Source organism: Nicotiana sylvestris, chromosome 9, assembly GCF_000393655.2.
Source record: "Nicotiana sylvestris chromosome 9, ASM39365v2, whole genome shotgun sequence".
In the NCBI taxonomy this organism is placed as follows: domain Eukaryota; kingdom Viridiplantae; phylum Streptophyta; class Magnoliopsida; order Solanales; family Solanaceae; genus Nicotiana; species Nicotiana sylvestris.
In genome coordinates, this window is record NC_091065.1 from 13,943,412 (window position 1) to 13,961,892 (window position 18,481).

Consider the following 18,481-nt stretch of genomic DNA (forward strand, 5'->3'; position numbering starts at 1 on the left):
GGCTCTTTATCGAAAAGAAAATCTGTTGTTGGCCAAGATTCTGAGGAAGAAGAAGATGGGGGTTCCTTGGTAAAAAGGCCACGAGCTCGTAGACGAATCATTTCTGATGATGAAGCCTTTCCCCTCGTTCTATTCCTCTTACCAAGTATGTTGAAGCCCCGGTGATGATTCTTAATGATGTTGTTCCCGCTGATGCTCATGATTCAGTTGAGCAATTTTTTAACCGCGGGTTTGGAAGTGTAAACTTAGATCCGATTTCTGATGAAGCATCCCTTGCTTCTTTTTCTACTCCCGTTCCTGTGATACCTCATTTGCCAATCGTGGCTGTTGTTGTTCCTCCCCAGGCTGTTTTGACTGCTTCTACAGTTCCTCCTTCGACTACTCATCCTTCAACTGTTCATTACACTGAGGTTGGTTCCTCAAGTAGAAGTGAAGCCATGAGGCAAGTTACTATTGAAGTTCCTGCTTAGGTCAACCTTTTGAGGAAATCAGGTCGAGCTGACGTGCGGTTGAAGCCATTGATTGGTCCAGTTGAAAGAGCTAAACTTGATGGCCACAGTTCCCTGACTTTGATGAACGATATAGTGCATGCTTCCTTAAAGGTATCCTTTTTTTCAAACTTTACTTTACCTTTTTTCTATTTTCAGTGTTCTCATCTTCCCCCCCCTTATTTTTTAGGTCATTCTAATTGGCACAGAGATGATGAAGAGGGTTTCCCTCTCAGAGCAATAAGTGCGTGACTACCAAATGGAGGCGGATAATTGGAAGGAACAGTTTGAAAGTCTTCAAATCGACATGGAAATATTAGAAGAAAGTAAATGTACCTTAGAGCAGTAGGTAAGGGCTTTGACTTCAGAGTTGGCGGTTGAAAAGGCTTCATCAAATCAAGCAGGTAAAGAAAAGAATCGTCTCGAAACCTCTTTTTCTGAGCAACTCTCCAAGGCAAGTAAAGAGATCAGAGAGTTGAAGGATCTCTTAGATAAGAAGGAAGCATATGCTGGTGAACTCGTGCAGACTTTGACTTAAACTCAAGAAGACCTCTGGGTATCTTTTGATAAAGTTTGCTCCTTAGAAAATTCCCACGCTTCTCTTCAAACTTCTTATGAATCTGCCTTGGCTGAAAATGAGAAGCTAAGAAATGAAATTGCTGACTGGGAAAGATATTATGAGATTCTTAACGATAAAACTGCCATTGAAGTGAGTTGGGCATTTTTAAATTCTTGCCATGATATTCTTGTTGAAGTTAGCCAGGAGAATTTCAACTTGGAATTTGAGTTAGCTAAGATCAAAAAGACTATTGAGAAGACTCAGCAGAACCAAGATTTTTCTTCTCCCGTCGCTGAAGCTTCTGGAAATGTTGAAGATGATACGGGTATCCCCACTCCTTCAAGTCAAGTTGAGCATGCTGCTGCTGATGACCCTGCTTCAGTTCCTTCAACTTCTTAGTGAAAAGTTTATGATGTTTGACTTCCTTTGTTGTTTTTTTTTTGTGGTATGTGGTTGTAACCCTTAGTCTTTTTTTAAGGGTTTGTTAAAAATGTTAAGTCCCCAGACCTTTCATGGGGTGCTTTGTATAAACAACTTTTGGTTCATGACTAAGTTCATACTGAGTCTATACTTTTTAATATTAAGAAGTTTCCGTTGTTGTTCGAACTTCTGTTTTGTTTATTCTTGCCTTTATTTTTAAGGACTTACTGAATAACTTGCATTTTATTTTTCAAAAATGCTTTTTTTTAACTTCATGAATACTTGAATTAATCATGAATTTTATAAAAGAGAGCTCTTTTATATTCAACGCTTAATGAAGAAGACGTCTCAACTTCATAATGGTGTTAATACACGATAAAAGAAATAGGAATACACATGTTTTTTTTTGGAATAACTTCGACATGTTTTTATTTGAACTTTGTCAAGTTTTAAATAACACTTTACATGTATTTAAATTACTTCTATAACTTTCTCGTAACTGTTTTCCTTATAATAGATTTCAAAAAAGAAAATGAACACAAGGTTTTTACTTATAACCCGTTTCAGTACATTGCCTTTACCCTAACTATGATAAGGTTTTTCTTTGGCCTTAGCTCATGACTTTGCTCTGCACTTGACTCATTCAATGAGTAAACTTCTCAGGCTTGAACTTTGATTATTTTCCAATCTTCTTTGCTTTCTTTATACACATGTCTATGTATATTAATAGTCCCCCAAGTGTTTGAGCTTTGAAGTATGAAGTCTCGAGAACTTGATTGTTCCTCTCATTTGGTCCTTTCCTTGAAAAGGAAAAACACACAGGACTCGGATGTGCGATTATAGATAAAGACTGCTTAACCTGTCTGAATTTCTATCAGAATAGTTGTAACCCTAGACCGGGATTTTTAATTTATCCCATGTGCCTTGCAGGCCGTGATTCATCATTTAGTATGGGCTAGCTTTTGCCTATCATCTAAAATCATTAGTAAAATTTTAACAATTCAAAAATAAAATTTTAAAATATGGATACCTAACCGTGGGTATTCCTTAAAAATAATATCTCTTTAGGTGAACGGCATTCCAATGTGAAGGTAGTATCTTGTCATCCATCGTTTCCATACGATACCATGAATCCTGTAGAGTCCTTCCCTGGTTGACTTAATTTTCCCGTATTGGCCGCCTTCGTAGATTGAAAAACTTTTTTGAGCACAAAGTCCCCAATCTTGAAGTATCTTAGGCGCGCTTTTCGATTGTAGTATCGTTCCATGACCTGCTTTTGTGCTGCCATTCTTATTAATGCAACTTCCCTTTTTCCTTCAAGTAGATCAAGGTTTATGCGCATTTCTTCATCACTGGATTCTTCTGACGCTTGTGTAAACCTCATGCTTGGCTCTCCTATCTCAACTGAAATTAAGGCTTCAACTCCATACACCAATGAGAATGGTATTTCTCCGTACTTGTTTTTGTTGTCGTGCGGTATGCCCATAAAATACCAGGTAGCAATTCTAGCCAATTACCTTTGGATTCCTCCAAACACTTCTTTAAATTGTTGATAATGACTTTATTTGTTGACTCAGCTTGTTCGTTACCCACCGGATGATAAGGTGTGGATGTAACCCTTTTGATCTGCTAACTTTGAAAAAACTCTGTGATTTGTGCGCCAATAAATTGAGGGCCATTATCACACACGATTTCCGTTGGCACACCGAATCGACATATGATATTTCGTCAAATGAAATCTCTGACTTCTTTTTCTCATACCTGTTTAAATGCTCCCGCTTCTACCCATTTAGTAAAGTAGTCAGTGAGAACGAGCAAGAATTTTACCTGTCCTTTTGCTTGTGGTAGCGGACCCACGATATCCATCCTCCATTTCATAAAAGGCCATGGTGCAATGACCGGAGCAACTCCGCAGGTCTATGCATGTTATTACCGTACCTTTGTCATTTATCACATTTAGCCACGAAATTTTCCACTTCTTCTTCAATTTTAGGCCAAAAATAACCTGCCCTAATCATGGTTCTTACTAGTGATCTTCCTTCAGCGTGATTCCCACAATGCCCCTCGTGTATTTCTCTCATTACATATTCCGTCTGAGAAGGCCCGACGCATCTTGCTAAGGGACCACCGAACATTTTTCGATAAAGATTGCCTTGCTTTAAACAATATCGAGCAACCTTTTTTCGAAGCGCGTGAGCTTTTTTCTTGTCTTCAGGGATGGTACCATACTGCAAAAAAGCAACAATCTCGTTCCTCCAATCCCAGATTAATTTATTAAAATTTACCTCATTTTTGTCTGGATCGAGGACTGAATGAAACAACTGAATTACAGAAGCATTTTCATTGCTTGCCACGTTTGCCGCAGATGCGAGATTGGCTAGGGCATCTGCCTCGACATTTTCATCTCTTGGTATCTGCATGACCTTCCAGGTTTGAAATTGCCTAATCAAATCCCGTACCTTCTCTAAATACTGTTACATTCGTGCTTCCCTGGCAGTATAAGTCCCCAACACTTGGTTAACTATGAGCTGCGAATCGCTTTTGATTACAATCTGATTAATGCCGAGTTCCCGTGCCAGTTCTAAACCTGCAATCACATCTTCATACTCTACTTTATTGTTAGTTATAGAATGACATTTAATGGCTTGTCGAATGGTTTCACCAGTAGGTGGTACCAAAATAATTCCTAAGTCTGCTCCCTTCACATTAGATGAACCATCAGTAAATAAGGTCCAAATTCCTGGATTAGATCCGTTGAACACCTGTAATTCTTTTTCTGCTTCTAATTGCATTCCTTGGCTAAAATCAGCTACAAAATCTGCTAATACCTGAGATTTTATTGTGTTTCTAGGCTGGTATGTGATGTCACATTCACTTAATTCTATAGACCATTTGGCTAACCTACCTGACAACTCATGCTTGTGTAATATATTACTAATGGATAAGCAGTTACTACAGCAATAGGGTGACATTGAAAATAAGGCCTTAGTTTTCTAGATGCCATGATTAGTGCAAGTGCAAGCTTTTCCAATTGAGGATACCACATCTCCGCATCTAATAATGATTTGCTGACATAATAAATTATAGATTGTTTACCTTGGTCTTCACAAACTAACACAACACTTACCGCTACTTCGAAGACGGCAAGATAGATGAGCAATCTTTCCCCAACCTTGGGTTTTGCGAGCAACGGCGGATTTGATAGGTATGTCTTCAAATTTTTGAGTGCCTGTTGACATTCCTCAGTCCATTCGAATTGATCTTGCTTTTTAAGAGTTGAAAAGAATTTAAAGCACTTTTCTGATGATTTGGAAATAAATCTCCCCAAGGCTGCAATTCTTCCTGTCAACCTCTGCACTTCTTTTTTACTTATAAGCATGTTAGGGATTTCTTCAATGGCTTTAATCTGTGCGGGATTTACTTCAATACCACGGTTAGAAATAAGAAAATCCAAAAACTTACTTGATGCAACACCGAATGCACATTTCTCAGTATTTAATTTCATATTGAATTTTCGCAAGACCTAAAACGTATCAGACAAGTGTGATATATGATCCCCTGAATGTTGAGTTTTAACGAGCATATTGTCTATATAGACCTCTATAGTTTTTCCCAAATGTTCTTGAAACATTTTGGTCACTAGTCTTTGATATGTTGCACCAGCATTTTTGAGACCAAAAGGCATTATTTTATAACAGTAAGTCCCCCTGTCTATTACAAGTGAAGCTTTTTCTTCATCTATAAGATCTATTTTGATCTGGTTGTATCCTGAATACGCATCTAAAAAGCTTAACAACTCATGACCTGTAGTAGCATCAATTAGTTGATCTATATGTGGTAATGGAAAAGAATCTTTAGGACAAGCTTTGTTAAGGTATGTGTAATCTACACAAACTCGACATTTACCATTCTTTTTCGGTACCACAACAATATTGGCTAACTTATTAGGATACTTTACCTCGCGGATAAACCCAATTTTAAGTAATTTTTGGACCTCATATTGAATCACCTGATTTTTGAAAGTTCCTTGCTTTCTCTTCTTTTGTTTGATAGGTGGATATGATGGGTCTTCATTTAATTTGTGAGTCATTACCTCTGGTGGTATTCCTGTCATATCAGAATGGAACCAAGCAAAACAATCCATGTTAGTTTTCAAAAATTCAATCAACTTACCTTTCATGTCTTGGCTTAGATTGGCCCCTACGTAGACTTTCCTTTTAGGCCATTGTGTAAATTAATCTACAGCCTCCAGTTCTTCAATCGTTGTTTTGATATTTTCGTTTTCCTCTGGTTCCTGAATGGAATCAGGCCTTGAGTCCACATCTGTTCACCCTTATTCAGTTGAGACTTGTGTTGTGATATCCTAAATTGGATTCTGTAACTGCTATTTTTCTTCGTTTCTTGTACTTGAATCTGCTACGGAGTTGATGCTCCTGGATGTCTGTTGATCCCCACGGATTTGACATATTCCCCATGGTGATGGAAGTTTAATAACTTGATGTAAGGTAGATGGAACAACATCCATCTCGTGGATCCATGGTCTCCCAAGAATCATATTGTAAGCCATCTCCATCTCTACAACCTGAAACTTTGTATCTTTGACAACTCCTTATGCGAATGTAGTAAGTATTATCTCCCCTTTCGTTACAACGCTGGAATTGTCGAATCCAGACAAAGTATGCGCCTTTGGTACTAATTTATCTGCAGCTTGCATCTCGTGTAGTACTCTTAGTAGAATAATGTTCACGGAACTACCTGGATTAATCAAAACTCGTTTCACATTAGTATCATGTACAAGTAGAGATATTACCAGTGCATCGTTATGTGGAGTTAATACGCCATCCGCATCTGCATCATCAAATGTAATACTTTCTTCCTCTAAGACATGTCGAACCCGTTTGCCATGGGTAATTGTGACCTTTGAAACTTTATTGGCTGCTGTGTTCGTCACACCATTGATTTCTTCACCTCCGCTTATAATATTAACGGTTCTTTTGGGAGAAGGTGGTTTAGGGGGATCCTGCCTATTCTTCATGTATGCTTGCTTACCTTTCTCACTGAATAATTCGGTGAGATACCCTTGCTTTAATAGATGATCAACTTCACCTTGTAGCAACCTACAGTCTGCCTTTTTATGACCATGATCGTTGTGAAATTCGCACTAGTGATCAGGATTGTGCCTGTTTGGATTCGATCTCATTTTTTTGGCCACCACACCTTCTCACCCATGCTTCTTAAAACAACTACGAGCTCGGAAGTGCTTACATTAAAATTATAACCGCCAAATCTTGCCTTCAAGTTTCTATCATCATCCCGCGACTCTCGCGTGTTTCGATCATTCCAAAATCTTGATGATGAGCCCGACTCTCTATTCCTCGATCTATGATCGTACCTTGAATTGTCCTATTTTGATCGTGAATCTTTTCTCACTGGGCCCATATATGGTTCGTATCTGTTTTACCGGATCTTTTTTCGGTTTTCGCCCGTCTCGAACTCACCTTTTCCTCTTTTTGAGACCGTGAGATAATATCTTATTCTATCCTTAGCTTCGTGCTATACCTGTTGTAAACGTCATTCCACGTTGTTGTTGGGAATTCACGAAGACTTTCCTTGAGTCACCTCGTGGCTTCTGAGCCTTTTTCATTCAATTTACTAGTGAAGGCTATAGGTGCCCAATTGTCTGGTACACGCGGTAACGTCATTCTTTCACGCTGCAACCTATCCACGAACTCTCTAAGAAACTCTGAGTCCCCTTGCTTGATTTTGAAAATATCTTCCATTTTTTTTTTCGACTTTTTGAGCTCCCGAATGTGCTTTGATAAATGAATCTACAAGCTCAGCAAAAGAATTTATGAAATTTTGGGGTAAAAGAGAATACCATATTAATGCTTCCTTAGTGAGTGTTTCACCGAATTTTTTGACCAATACTGATTCAGTTTCTTGTTTGGTCAAGTCGTTGCCTTTTACGCCTGTTGTGAATGCAGTCACGTGGTCTCGTGGATCAGTTGTTCCATCGTATTTTGGAATATCGGGCATTTTGAATTTCTTTGGAATTGGGAGGGAGCAGCACTTGGCTTCCAAGGTTGTTGTGAATATTTATCCATATCTATCCCTTTGATTACGGGCGGTACTCCAGATATTTGCTCTATGCGGTCACTTTGCTCCTTGAGCTATTTCTGCAATGTTAACACTAAATTTTATAAATCAGAATTGACTAAGTTACCTGATTCTCCATCTCGTGACTCGCTAGGGATTCCACCACTACCTGAATTAGCAAGTCCAGAACGAAGGTTCTCCAAAGTGTTGTTATTTGGAGTTGATGTTGGTGGTGCAACAGGTAACTGGCTGACAAAGGCCTCAAGAGCTTTATTGACCTGTTGAGCGATTAGCTTTTGCAAAGCTTCATTGACAGCTTCATCGTTTTCAAATTGAGCATTTGTATTTGAATAAGATCCATCAGGAGTGCCTTCTCAAGACCGCCGAGGGGAGCTCTGTGGAGAAGGGATCGGGGTGCGATCATCTTGTGGATTTCCCTGGAGTTGATGGTTTCCCTGGTTTCCTTGAGTGTTGTCATTAATGTTTGACATGGTTGATACAACAAAAAAGGTTAGGCTAAGAAAGAATAGATTATCAGATTCCCGGTAACAGAACCAATTTGTTTAACCAAAAAGTGAAATTTCGGTCAAAGCTTTATTTTCAAAGAACTCGGGTTACTGATAATCAATATATAAAATGAATAAAAGAAATTGGCTTCGATAATAATAAGATGAACAGAACAAACAATGTAATTCAGTACTTTTCAGTGATTTTTTTTGTGTTTACAAATGATCAGTCTTCTCTTTTTATAGTTATTTCTAAGATATACGTTTTGCCTTTGTCATAATAACAATTAAAGGCATTTAATGCTACGTTACAATGGTAATCATTGTAATTCAATATAGATTCTCTAACGTTTTCAGTATTTAATGCTTATTAAATACCGTATCTGTACTCTCTTGTGCTGTCCGATTCATTCTCCTTAATTTTTGGATTTAAATAGGTACGAGCGTCGAGTCTTTTGAATATTTGCTCGTGCCTCTGCTTGTGCCTCTGCTCGTATCTGTTGTGACTCGTGCCTCTTTGCTAATCATCATTCTTTGACCAGCCTTCGTGTCATGGATAAAAATAAGTTTGAATCACTAAGGGATCGTTTGATTGGGAAATAAATTATCCAGTATTAATTATCCGAAAATTAGTTATTTCGGAATTATTATTTCACCCTCCCATATGGATAAAAATAACATTATAATCTCGAGATTTTATCCGAACTATATATAAAATAAATTAATTTCAAATTTAATTCCGAAATTAATTATCCATTTTCCCCGTACCAAATGAGTCACAAGAGTTTTGATAGGTGGGCAAACACTAGCACTTTAGAACAAATTATACATAAGTATATAGCACCGAGGCTATTTTTATGTATACAAAAGTTAAATATGATGCCTTAAAAAGGACACCCGGCGGAAATTCTTGGATACAATAGCAAGATGCATCAAACAGGGTATAAGCCTCCTCGAGTTAAAACTTAAAACTAGAAGGAATATTAGGTCGGAAATCCAACTCTTTCTATTTTCAACGAGGGGTTTTAGGTGGGTTTTTGCAGAAACTATACCACTGAACCGACCCCATCGCATCTTCAATGGTGGGCTTCCTCAGCCTCCGACTTGCCCAACGGCTCACCCGTTGCTCTCTTTCCTCCCTTCTAATCCATGATTCTTCCTCTGTAAGTTGCTCTGCGAGTTATTTTGCAATAAATCAAAAGATTTTTTTACTAACATATATATGCATAAATTTAATGCGTGAATTTGAAGAATTTCTGTTGTAATTACAGACTTGTGAGGCATTTCTGAAAGTGGGTTGTAGGAGTTATTGCACAGCGGCCTGGAATCCAATTAGGAATTTGTTTCCTTTGAATTCTATCAGGGGTACGTTTTGCAAACCTCATTTGTTTTTTGTTAACTTAAGTAAAATTATGGCCTTTTTCATTTTCAGTTTCGGTTTTATTACTATGAAACCTCTTGGTTTAAGCTAGCAAATCTAATCTAAGATACACTGGCTAAGTAGGGGTGGATCTGGGATTTGGACTCTATGGGTTCGAGTTCGGGATTTTATCACAACTCATTTAATTTTTTGGGTTCGAAAAACAATTATTTGTACTTATTAGTAAAAAGTTTAACACATATTTTACCGGGTTTGAGCCAAAGCTCTAATGGATTCAGATGAAGAGACATAAGTTACACTCTATATTCGCCCTGTAGCTAAGAATTTGTAAAATATTTCCCTAAGGTTATTTAATTGGCTAGTTTAAGGATTGTCCTCAGCGGAATTTTTAATTTAGGAAAGCTTACAAACCATCGTAAGGATAGCCTGAGCATGCATCACTCAAGTTATGAATAAAAGAGAGGAAGAGGAAGATCTCTTGTAAGTCGAAACCAGACCTTGGGCTTCCTAATACTCTTCAATCCATCTGATTCTTGCAAAACAAAGCCTAACTTATTGGTTTAGGTCATCGGTAGAAAGGAGTTCATGCAATAAAGTTGGGTTTTGGTGAGAAAAGGGGAGTGCTAGGTTTTATGCTATTGGGAGCTTCAATGACGGAAATGAAGAAATGAAGGTAAATTGGGAGAAAATGGGGTCTTAAACGTGAAAGACGGGAAGGGTAGCGTGAAAAAGTGTCCTCTTAGATCCAACATTTCAGAATTGGTTAAATAAATGATCGAATGGTTCAAATTAATGATTTTATTTGCATAAAAAACCTCCTTGTCTTGGAGAATGTAGAGGATAGTCCTTGAGGTCCCAAATAATGTAATAGTCGCTCTCTAAGATGATTTCAAAGTTTATTATTGGGTCATTAATTTATCTCTATAGCTCACTAAGTGCCCGCCACCCGATATTTCCTAGTAGGATCAAACGTTCCTCAATTCAATTTGCATTCTAATATTGCTAAAGAATCTAATGAACTTTGTAACTAGTAGGCAAGGATATAGAGATTTATTCTCTATTAGTGGAAGAGTTTTCCATAAATGTTTTTTTTATTTTATTTCAAGTGCAAAATTTACCCATGGTTCACACATTGTTTTTCGTAAGAATGCTAATTAAGATGCATGTGACAATGTATGGAAATTTGAGTGTTATATCTCTATCACCTCGAGAGAAATTTTGTCCCGAAATTTTACCCGATACTAGTCATGAAACCAGTGGTGGTACTATAGTCGCATTCCATCTTCATGCTCCGAGGTAGCTTTCTTGCCTTACCATCATTCATCCCCAAAATGCATATAAAAAATATAACTTTGATTTATTACATATGGATCTAGCATCTAGCCTTCAAATAAGAAGAGCACTTGCCACTTGGTCACCTTCCAGAGTACGATGGCTAAGACCCAAATCGATTATCTACTCCTCAGGAAGTGTGTTAGAGGTCTATGTACGGATTGCAAGGTTATCCGAAGCGAGAACCTCACAATGCAACATAGACTATTGGTTATGGACTTAGAGATCCCGAGGAAAAAGAAAAGGAGGGCTGTGTAAGGGCAACCTAGAATTAGGTGGGGTGCCTTGACTGCAGACAAAGCTCAAGAATTGGAAGAGAAGTTGCTGACTATGGGGGCATGGAGGAGCAGCGGGGATGCCGGTTGCATGTGGATCATGACTGCGAACTGTATTAGAGAAGTTGCGAGAGAGGTGTTAGAGGTCTTGAAGGGTTTCTTTGGCGGCCACAAAAGGGACTGGTGGTGGAGTAAAGAGGTCCAAGGAAAGGTGGAAGCCAAGAAAATGGCGTATTTGAAGATAGTGGAGAACATAGAAGAGGAGCAGAAGAGAACGAACAGGGAGTGATATAGGAAGGCCAAGAAGGAGGCGAAGTTAGCGGTCATCAACAGCTAAGTCTTCGGCATTTAAACGTTTGTTTATGGAACTTGGTGTTAAAGGCGGGGACCCTTCGGGGTAGGGGTAAGGTCTGCGTACATATTACCCTCCCCAGACCCCACTTGTGGGATTATACTGGGTCGTCGTTGTTGTTGTTGTTTGGTGTTAAAGGCGGGGACAAGAAGTTGTATAGGCTAGCCAATGTGAGAGAAAAAAGGCCCGTGACCTGGATCAAGTGAAGTGCATCAAGGATGAGGAGGGCAGAGTTTTGATGGAAGATGCGCATATTAGGCGAAGATGACAGTCGTATTTCTAGAAACTCTTGAATGAAGAAAGGAATAAGAGCATTGTGCTAGGTGATTTGGAGCACTCAGTGAGTTCATTTTGACTTTGGATTTTGTAGGCGCATTAGAGTTGTGGAGGTCGAGGGGGCTATGCATAGGATATGTAGGGGTAGAGTGACTGGACCAGATGAAATCTCTGTGGAATTCTGGAAGAATGTGGCTAGGGAAGGCTTGAAGTGGCCCACTAGGTTGTTTAACATTATTTTTAGGACGAAGAAGATGCCGAAGAATGGAGGTGGAGTACAATGGTTCCATTATACAAGAACAAGGATGATATCCAAAATTGCAACAACTATAGGGGTATTAAGCTGTTAAGTCATACGCTGAAGATTTGGGAGAGAGTGATAGAAGTAAGGGTGAGGAGATGTGTTTATTTTCGAGAACCAATTCGATTTTATATAGGGTCGTTCGACTATGGAAGCCATTCTCCTTGCAAGGAGATTGGTGGAGCAATATAAGATTATGAAGAAAAACTTGCATATGGTGTTCCTTGACCTAGAGAAAGCATACGACAAAGTCCCGAGAGACTCCATAGAGATGTTTGGAGGCTAAAGGTGTGCCTGTAGCATACATTAGAGTGATTAGGGACATGTATGATGGGGCTAAGACCCGGATTAGGACAGTAAGAGGAGACTCAGAATAATTCCTGGTTGTAATGGGGTTGCACTAGGGATCAACCCTTAGTCCATTTTTGTTTTCCTTAGGGATGGACGCACTGACGTGTCACATTCAAGGAGAGGTGCCATAGTGTATGTTATTTGCAGATGATATAGTTCTGATTGACAAGACGTGAGGTAATGTTAATGAGAGGCTGGAAGTTTGACGATAGATCCTTGAGTCTAAAGGTTTTAGGTAGAGCAGGACCAAGACAAAATACTTGGAGTTTAAGTTCAGCGATGTAACCCAGGTAGCGAATGGATATGAGGTTGTATGCGCATGTCATCCCCAAGAGAGATAGTTTCAAGTACCTTGACTCTATAATACAGGAAAATTGGGAGATTGATGAGGATGTCACACATCGTATGGGAGCAGGGTGGATGAAATGGAGGCTTTCTTCTGGTGTCTTATGTGATAAGAATGTGCCACTAAAACTTAAAGGTAAATTCTATAAAGTGGTGGTTAGATCGACATTGTTGTATGAGGTGGAGTGTTGGCCAGACAAGAACTCTCGTGTTCATAAGATAAAAGTAGCTAAAATAAGGATGTTGAGATGGATATGCAAACATTACCAAGTTAGATAAGATTAAGAATGAAGTTATTCGAGAAAAGGTGGGAGTGGCCGTCGTGGAGGATAAAATGTGGGAGGCGTGACTGAGATGGTTCGGGCATGTGAAGAGGAGAAGCACATATGCCCAAATTAGGAGGTGTGAGAGGTTGACCTTGCTGGGCATGAGGAGGGGTAGAGGTAAGCCAAAGAAGTATTAGAGAGAGGTGATTAGGCAGGACATGGCGCAATTGGAACTTACCGAGAACATGACCTTTGATAGGAGGGTGTGGAGATCGAGAATTAGAGTGGACGGTTAGTAGGCAGCTGCATGTGTCTGTTTCCTTTCTCAGATTGGTAGCAGTAGTGTTAGCATGGTATCTCTTTATTCTTGGATTGATGGTACTATCTACTGTTTGATTGCACTCTTTTGCTTTAGTTTTCTTAATACCTTGTTATTACTACTTGTTGCCACTGATTCTTTTTATCTTGTCTTTAGCCGAGGGTCGTTTCTAACCTTTCTGCCCACTTGTGGGAACTCACTGGGTTAGTTGTTGTTGTTGTTGGATCTAGTATCTATCATATGCTAGTTTTATGGACCCTGTCTCTCAAGGGCAATATTGGTATGAAAAGCAACTGGTCTCCTCACTATTGAAATCCATATTGACCCCAATAACGGAGAACTATGTTTACCTCTTTCGGTTCATATGGGTCAAAGAAAGAGGAGATGATTCCATAACAATGATTTTGATGCAAAAATAAAAAAGTTCATTTTTATCTTATACTTTGATGCGCAGAAACTCTTTCGCACAGAGAATTGGCTAACATGATAGGTGAAGGTGGATGACTCACACACCCAATTGCTATATAGTTTTATTGGTGTGCCATTATAGACTTTTCACCCTGTTTGGTTTGCCATCAGTAAAATACTTCTGACTTATCAAAATATTAATTATACAATGCAGTAGTTAAAGAAATTACCTTAAAAATGTATTTCTTGGGAATAAAGTCAATGATTATGTTACCATAGGTATAGATCAGCGTACTGCTGTGTTAAAGTTGAAGAGAGTTATTTTCATGTAATGTTCTGAGTTACTTTTTATTTGTTGATGAATTGCAGTCCCATTAGCTTGTATCGCGAGGACATCGTACACACACTTGTCGCAATATCCTTTTACACAGGTCCTGGTCAGTGGCTTTGCTAGATTAATGTATTTTTTAGGAGTTGTTGATTAATTGCTTATTTTCTATGACACTTTCTAGTACCACATCTTGTTGGTATTTGTTTCTTTTTTTGCTTTTCTCTTTTGAGTTTGAGAGAATGATTTTGCTTGTGACATCATCTTTTCACCTCTGGTTGATGAACTGAATTTTTTTTGTGCTTCAGAGGCGTGAACAATTTTGTACTACTGCAGGAAATGAGGAAAATAAAAAGTAAGTTGTTCATGAATAATTGTTTATGCTATTCTCTTCTCTTTTTCTCTTGTTTTTCTCTTTAATGAGGGTACTTGGGTTTTCCTTAAACTCGAGATAAGATTATGTTGCTAGTTACTAATGTCTTCTATGAAAAGGCGAATGAACTACTTGGTTAAGGGGAAATGTTGAATAGAATTTGAGTTTCAAAAGTCTGTTAAGTTCTTTTTGGAAAATTCCTAATTTAGAGTAAAGCAGATTAGAGTAGATTAGCTTCGGTCTTTCTAACTTCTTTCTCTTTCTTTTTTCTTCCGAATTGATCCAGATCTGGTTGGTCCAGATCTTATTCGAGTACACTTTGATATGCTACTCTTTTAGATGAGTTTCACTGAAGTAGTATCGTTTAAATTAGCCAAACTAGCAGTAAGAATTGCTGTATACATGGACAGGAAGAAAAGTTTATTTGTATATGCATAAAGTAATGCCTTTTCTAAATCAACTCTAATCAAGATTGAGATTGCTTTAGGTATGTGTTGGTGAAAGCTCCAATTTGGATTTAAGCTGCAACTTGATCAAAGCTGATCCAATAAAAATTTAGATTTGTCCTTTTCCAAACTAGGATTACTAAACATAATCACATTTACTCCAACTAATCTATATCTGTGAGCTCCCAAAAACTACCTAAAATTTGGGCAAATATCTCATTTTGTTTCAGCACCCAATAACATGATGTAACTGGGGGAATTTACTTAACAAGTGACCCTGCATTTCCTCCTCAACTTTATTATTTGACATCTACCACACTATTTCCCCTAGATTTCTTATCAGAGATTTAATAGCCTTTCTATAAGATGGTAAGTTTGAACTTCTTTGCTCTCTCCTTGATCACATTCCAACTTCATCTTGTCTTGATGGTATGTCACAAGATTATGCCACGCTAATTTAGTTACCACAAACTTAATTTTCCACTGTCTCTTTTTGTGATTCGCAGAATATCTGTAACCTTTGTCGACAAGGATGGAGAAGAGCAGCATATCAAGGTCCCTGTTGGAATGTCTATGTTAGAAGCTGCACATGAAAATGACATTGAACTTGAAGGTCAGCTTTGTTAAGGCATCTTGACTCATATATCTTAAATGAATCTTATCATCCTCAACTACTCAAGTTAGCTAATATTCTAAAGATGATTAAGGCGACCTAGTGAATTTAGGTACTACTTTCAGTCAGCTGGGCTGCATTTATTGGATGTTTTAGTATTGTAAAAATCTAACTTCATTTTGCAATAATACCAATTAAGAAGCTCAAAGTAAAAGAAATTAAAAAAAAAGAGAGTAGCATCATATTATGCATGTTGAGCACAATGTGCTAAAGTTCCTGAAGCAGTGTTGTGAAGAGCGTGAAGCGACAACCCCCATTTCGCTTAAAGCGAGAAGCGAAGCGGAATTTAAAAAAAAAATATTAAAATAAGAGGAAGGGCAGTATACCATTCTGTTAAAAACTGGGCAGCATAAAAACAGTGAAAGAAGAACTGAGCAGCATTTCAACGAAGAGGAGAAGACTGAGAAAGAAGAACCAAAGGGAAAAAAAATTCGCCAGCATTTCGCTGCTATTTGGATGCTGAAACAGTGAAAGAAAAAAGCAAAAAAAAAGAAGAAGAAGAAGAAGGAAGAAATCATCACATACCTGTTGCTGCTGGTCGTATGTTGAAGTTGAAAAGGGAACCCTAGTCGCCTCTTTAGAATCTCTGTTGCTGCTGGTCGTGTGTTTTAATAAAAGAACACTGAACACCTTTCTTTTTTTAATTAAATAGGTTGGCAGGTGTTTAAAACAGAGAAGCGCTTGCTTCGGTCGCCTCGCTTAGCTTCGTCGCTTCTCGCTTTTTAGTGGGAAGCGCACACTTTTGTCTACCGGAGTCGCTTCATATAGCAGAAGCGGTAATGGGGTCGCCTCGCTTCGCTTCTCGCTTTAAGCGAGGAAGCAACTGCTTTTCACAACCCTGTCCTGAACTTGTCTAAAAGTTAGTGATATGTTTGGGCTCAAAAAATTCCGAGAGGAGTACCGGTAACATTGGAGCTCACCATCTTCAAATTGGAGACACTAATAAAGTGGCGATGGTGATGCGAAGAGTAGAAGTTTTTAGTGCATCTGTAAAGAATTCTATTGTGCTTATCAACTTAAACAACGGTTTTTATGTTGTTCTTAATACTAGGGTCCAATTTCAGCACTTGAAAATCCCATGAGCAGCAGATGCATACTTCTAGGGCAAAATTGAATGACTGACTCATGCATGTCTTCTTATTGTGGTTTAGGATTCCATCAGACAAACAAAACGCCATTAACATAAACACTTTTTGATAAACTCTTTTTGATATTCTTGTGGTACTAACATTTCTAGGCACAACAAATGCGTTGCTGTTAGCTTAACCAAATAGTATGTGCTTTGATGCAGGAGCATGTGAAGCGTCGCTTGCCTGTTCCACGTGTCATGTCATTGTTATGGTATGTATTTATGATCAGGATAATGTCATTGGCTTTTGCTTCCTGCTTGGCTTGGTGCTACTCAATACCCTCTAGGCTGTTCTAATCTTATAAATATGCTGTATTTTTTTTTGATAATCTTGAAATCCTCGATGCCGAATTAGTGCACAGTTCCTAACTTGGTGAATAATGGATTCGCATTGTTACCCAAATAGCCGATCAGATTCAATATTTACTTTTTCCAGCCGGTATATACATAGATTGAACATAGATTATACACAATTATACGTGAATTATACATATATTATACATTCGCCGGCTATTTTTAGTTGAAGAGATTAGGGGAGCGGCTATTTGGGTTAATCCCCTTTACTCGTCTCCATTTAAACATCAAGCTTTTTGCTGCGGCATGGCTCAAACTCGTGACATGCAGCTAGCCCACACATCACGTGCTGCATTCTTACCCCTGAACCGAAACCTCTAGGGGCATAAAGATGCTGCATTTCTTATCTACACTTTGATGTTTGACAGGATGTGGAGTACTATAACAAGCTAGAAGATCCAACAGACGAAGAAAATGACATGTTGGATCTTGCGTTTGGCCTCAGCGACACGTATGCTTCTTTGCTATATATTCTTTAGCATTTTCCATGATCTTTGAAGCTTCTCATGTCTGCTATATTCATTGTCTTCAGGTCACGACTAGGTTGTCAAGTAATTGCAAAACCTGAACTTGATGGAATTCGGTTAGCCCTCCCTGTTGCCACAAGAAACTTTGCTGTCGATGGCTATAAGCCGAAACCACATTAGAATTTCTACCATAGATGAAGGATTGATAGTCCATGTCTAACAAACATAAGAACCAACAAATTTTGTGGGATGACAATACTCATAGGGATCATTTGATTACTTATTTACTTGTATCACTGGAAATAATCCTTCCTGCATTAATTGTGGATGTTTTTTTTTCATAGCAGCAATACCATACATTAGTTCTGCAATAACTTCTGTATTCTTTTATATTGAATTCAATGTAAAATAATTATACATGTATTAGCACTCATATAAATGACATGAAGTTCATATTATAACTTGTTAAGTTAACCATCTTTTATTTGTTTATTTCTTTTATTCTCCAATCTTGTTATCTCCTATTTGTTCCTTTGTAATATTTGCAGTTTAAGTTAATTATAATAAAAATCAGTAGGATAACAAAGATCATATTGCAGAAAATGAAGGCAACAAGAGAACTAGAGTTGGACTGATTGAGCAACTCAATCAAACATTACAGGCATAGAGGAAAATTACCAGAATTTACACGCACAAAAAAAAAAAAAAAAAAAAGGTAGCCTTGCTGGTGGTTTGGTGTATATCGATGCAGGTAAAATTCTATCAGCACTAAGTGGGGTAAAATCTTACCCGTCACACTCGGTGTTTACATTAAATTCATTAACTTATCATGGTTAAATGATAAATTGAGATGAGAATGTGTATTAATTGACTATGATATATTAATCTAAGGAAATGCTTGCTCGTGCTTCTTGTTTTTACCAAACTGTATTAGTTTGTCATGGTTGGATATAAAATGACGCAAAAATGTATGTTAATTAACTATTAGCAAGTAATAAGTAACAATTTATGTTGCATGTTTGTTGGGTTAGTACAC

The 18,481-nt window shown here is 38.1% G+C and overlaps 2 protein-coding genes across 3 annotated transcripts; one reads left to right on the forward strand and one right to left on the reverse strand.

Annotated features, from left to right (window-relative positions):
* Positions 1-6,076: 6,076 nt before the first annotated feature.
* On the reverse strand, positions 6,077-8,480 carry LOC138877246 (uncharacterized). Its single transcript, XM_070156839.1, has 3 exons — positions 8,448-8,480; positions 7,691-7,841; positions 6,077-6,591 (listed from the first exon to the last, which is right to left on the reverse strand). Exons 1-3 carry the CDS (start codon positions 8,478-8,480, stop codon positions 6,077-6,079), a joined length of 699 nt encoding a protein of 232 aa, XP_070012940.1.
* Positions 8,481-8,930: 450 nt separating this feature from the next.
* On the forward strand, positions 8,931-17,922 carry LOC104217143 (uncharacterized). Of its 2 annotated transcripts, none has more exons than XM_009767299.2 (8): positions 8,931-9,232; positions 9,341-9,434; positions 14,045-14,112; positions 14,312-14,358; positions 15,329-15,435; positions 16,787-16,836; positions 17,347-17,429; positions 17,511-17,922. In XM_009767299.2, the coding sequence occupies exons 1-8, from the start codon at positions 9,149-9,151 to the stop codon at positions 17,623-17,625; spliced, it is 648 nt and encodes a 215-aa protein (XP_009765601.1). In that variant the 5' UTR covers positions 8,931-9,148; the 3' UTR covers positions 17,626-17,922. The 2 variants fall into 2 exon arrangements, with proteins under 2 accessions (XP_009765601.1, XP_009765602.1); XM_009767300.2 differs by having other exon boundaries at positions 14,045-14,106.
* Positions 17,923-18,481: the final 559 nt, after the last annotated feature.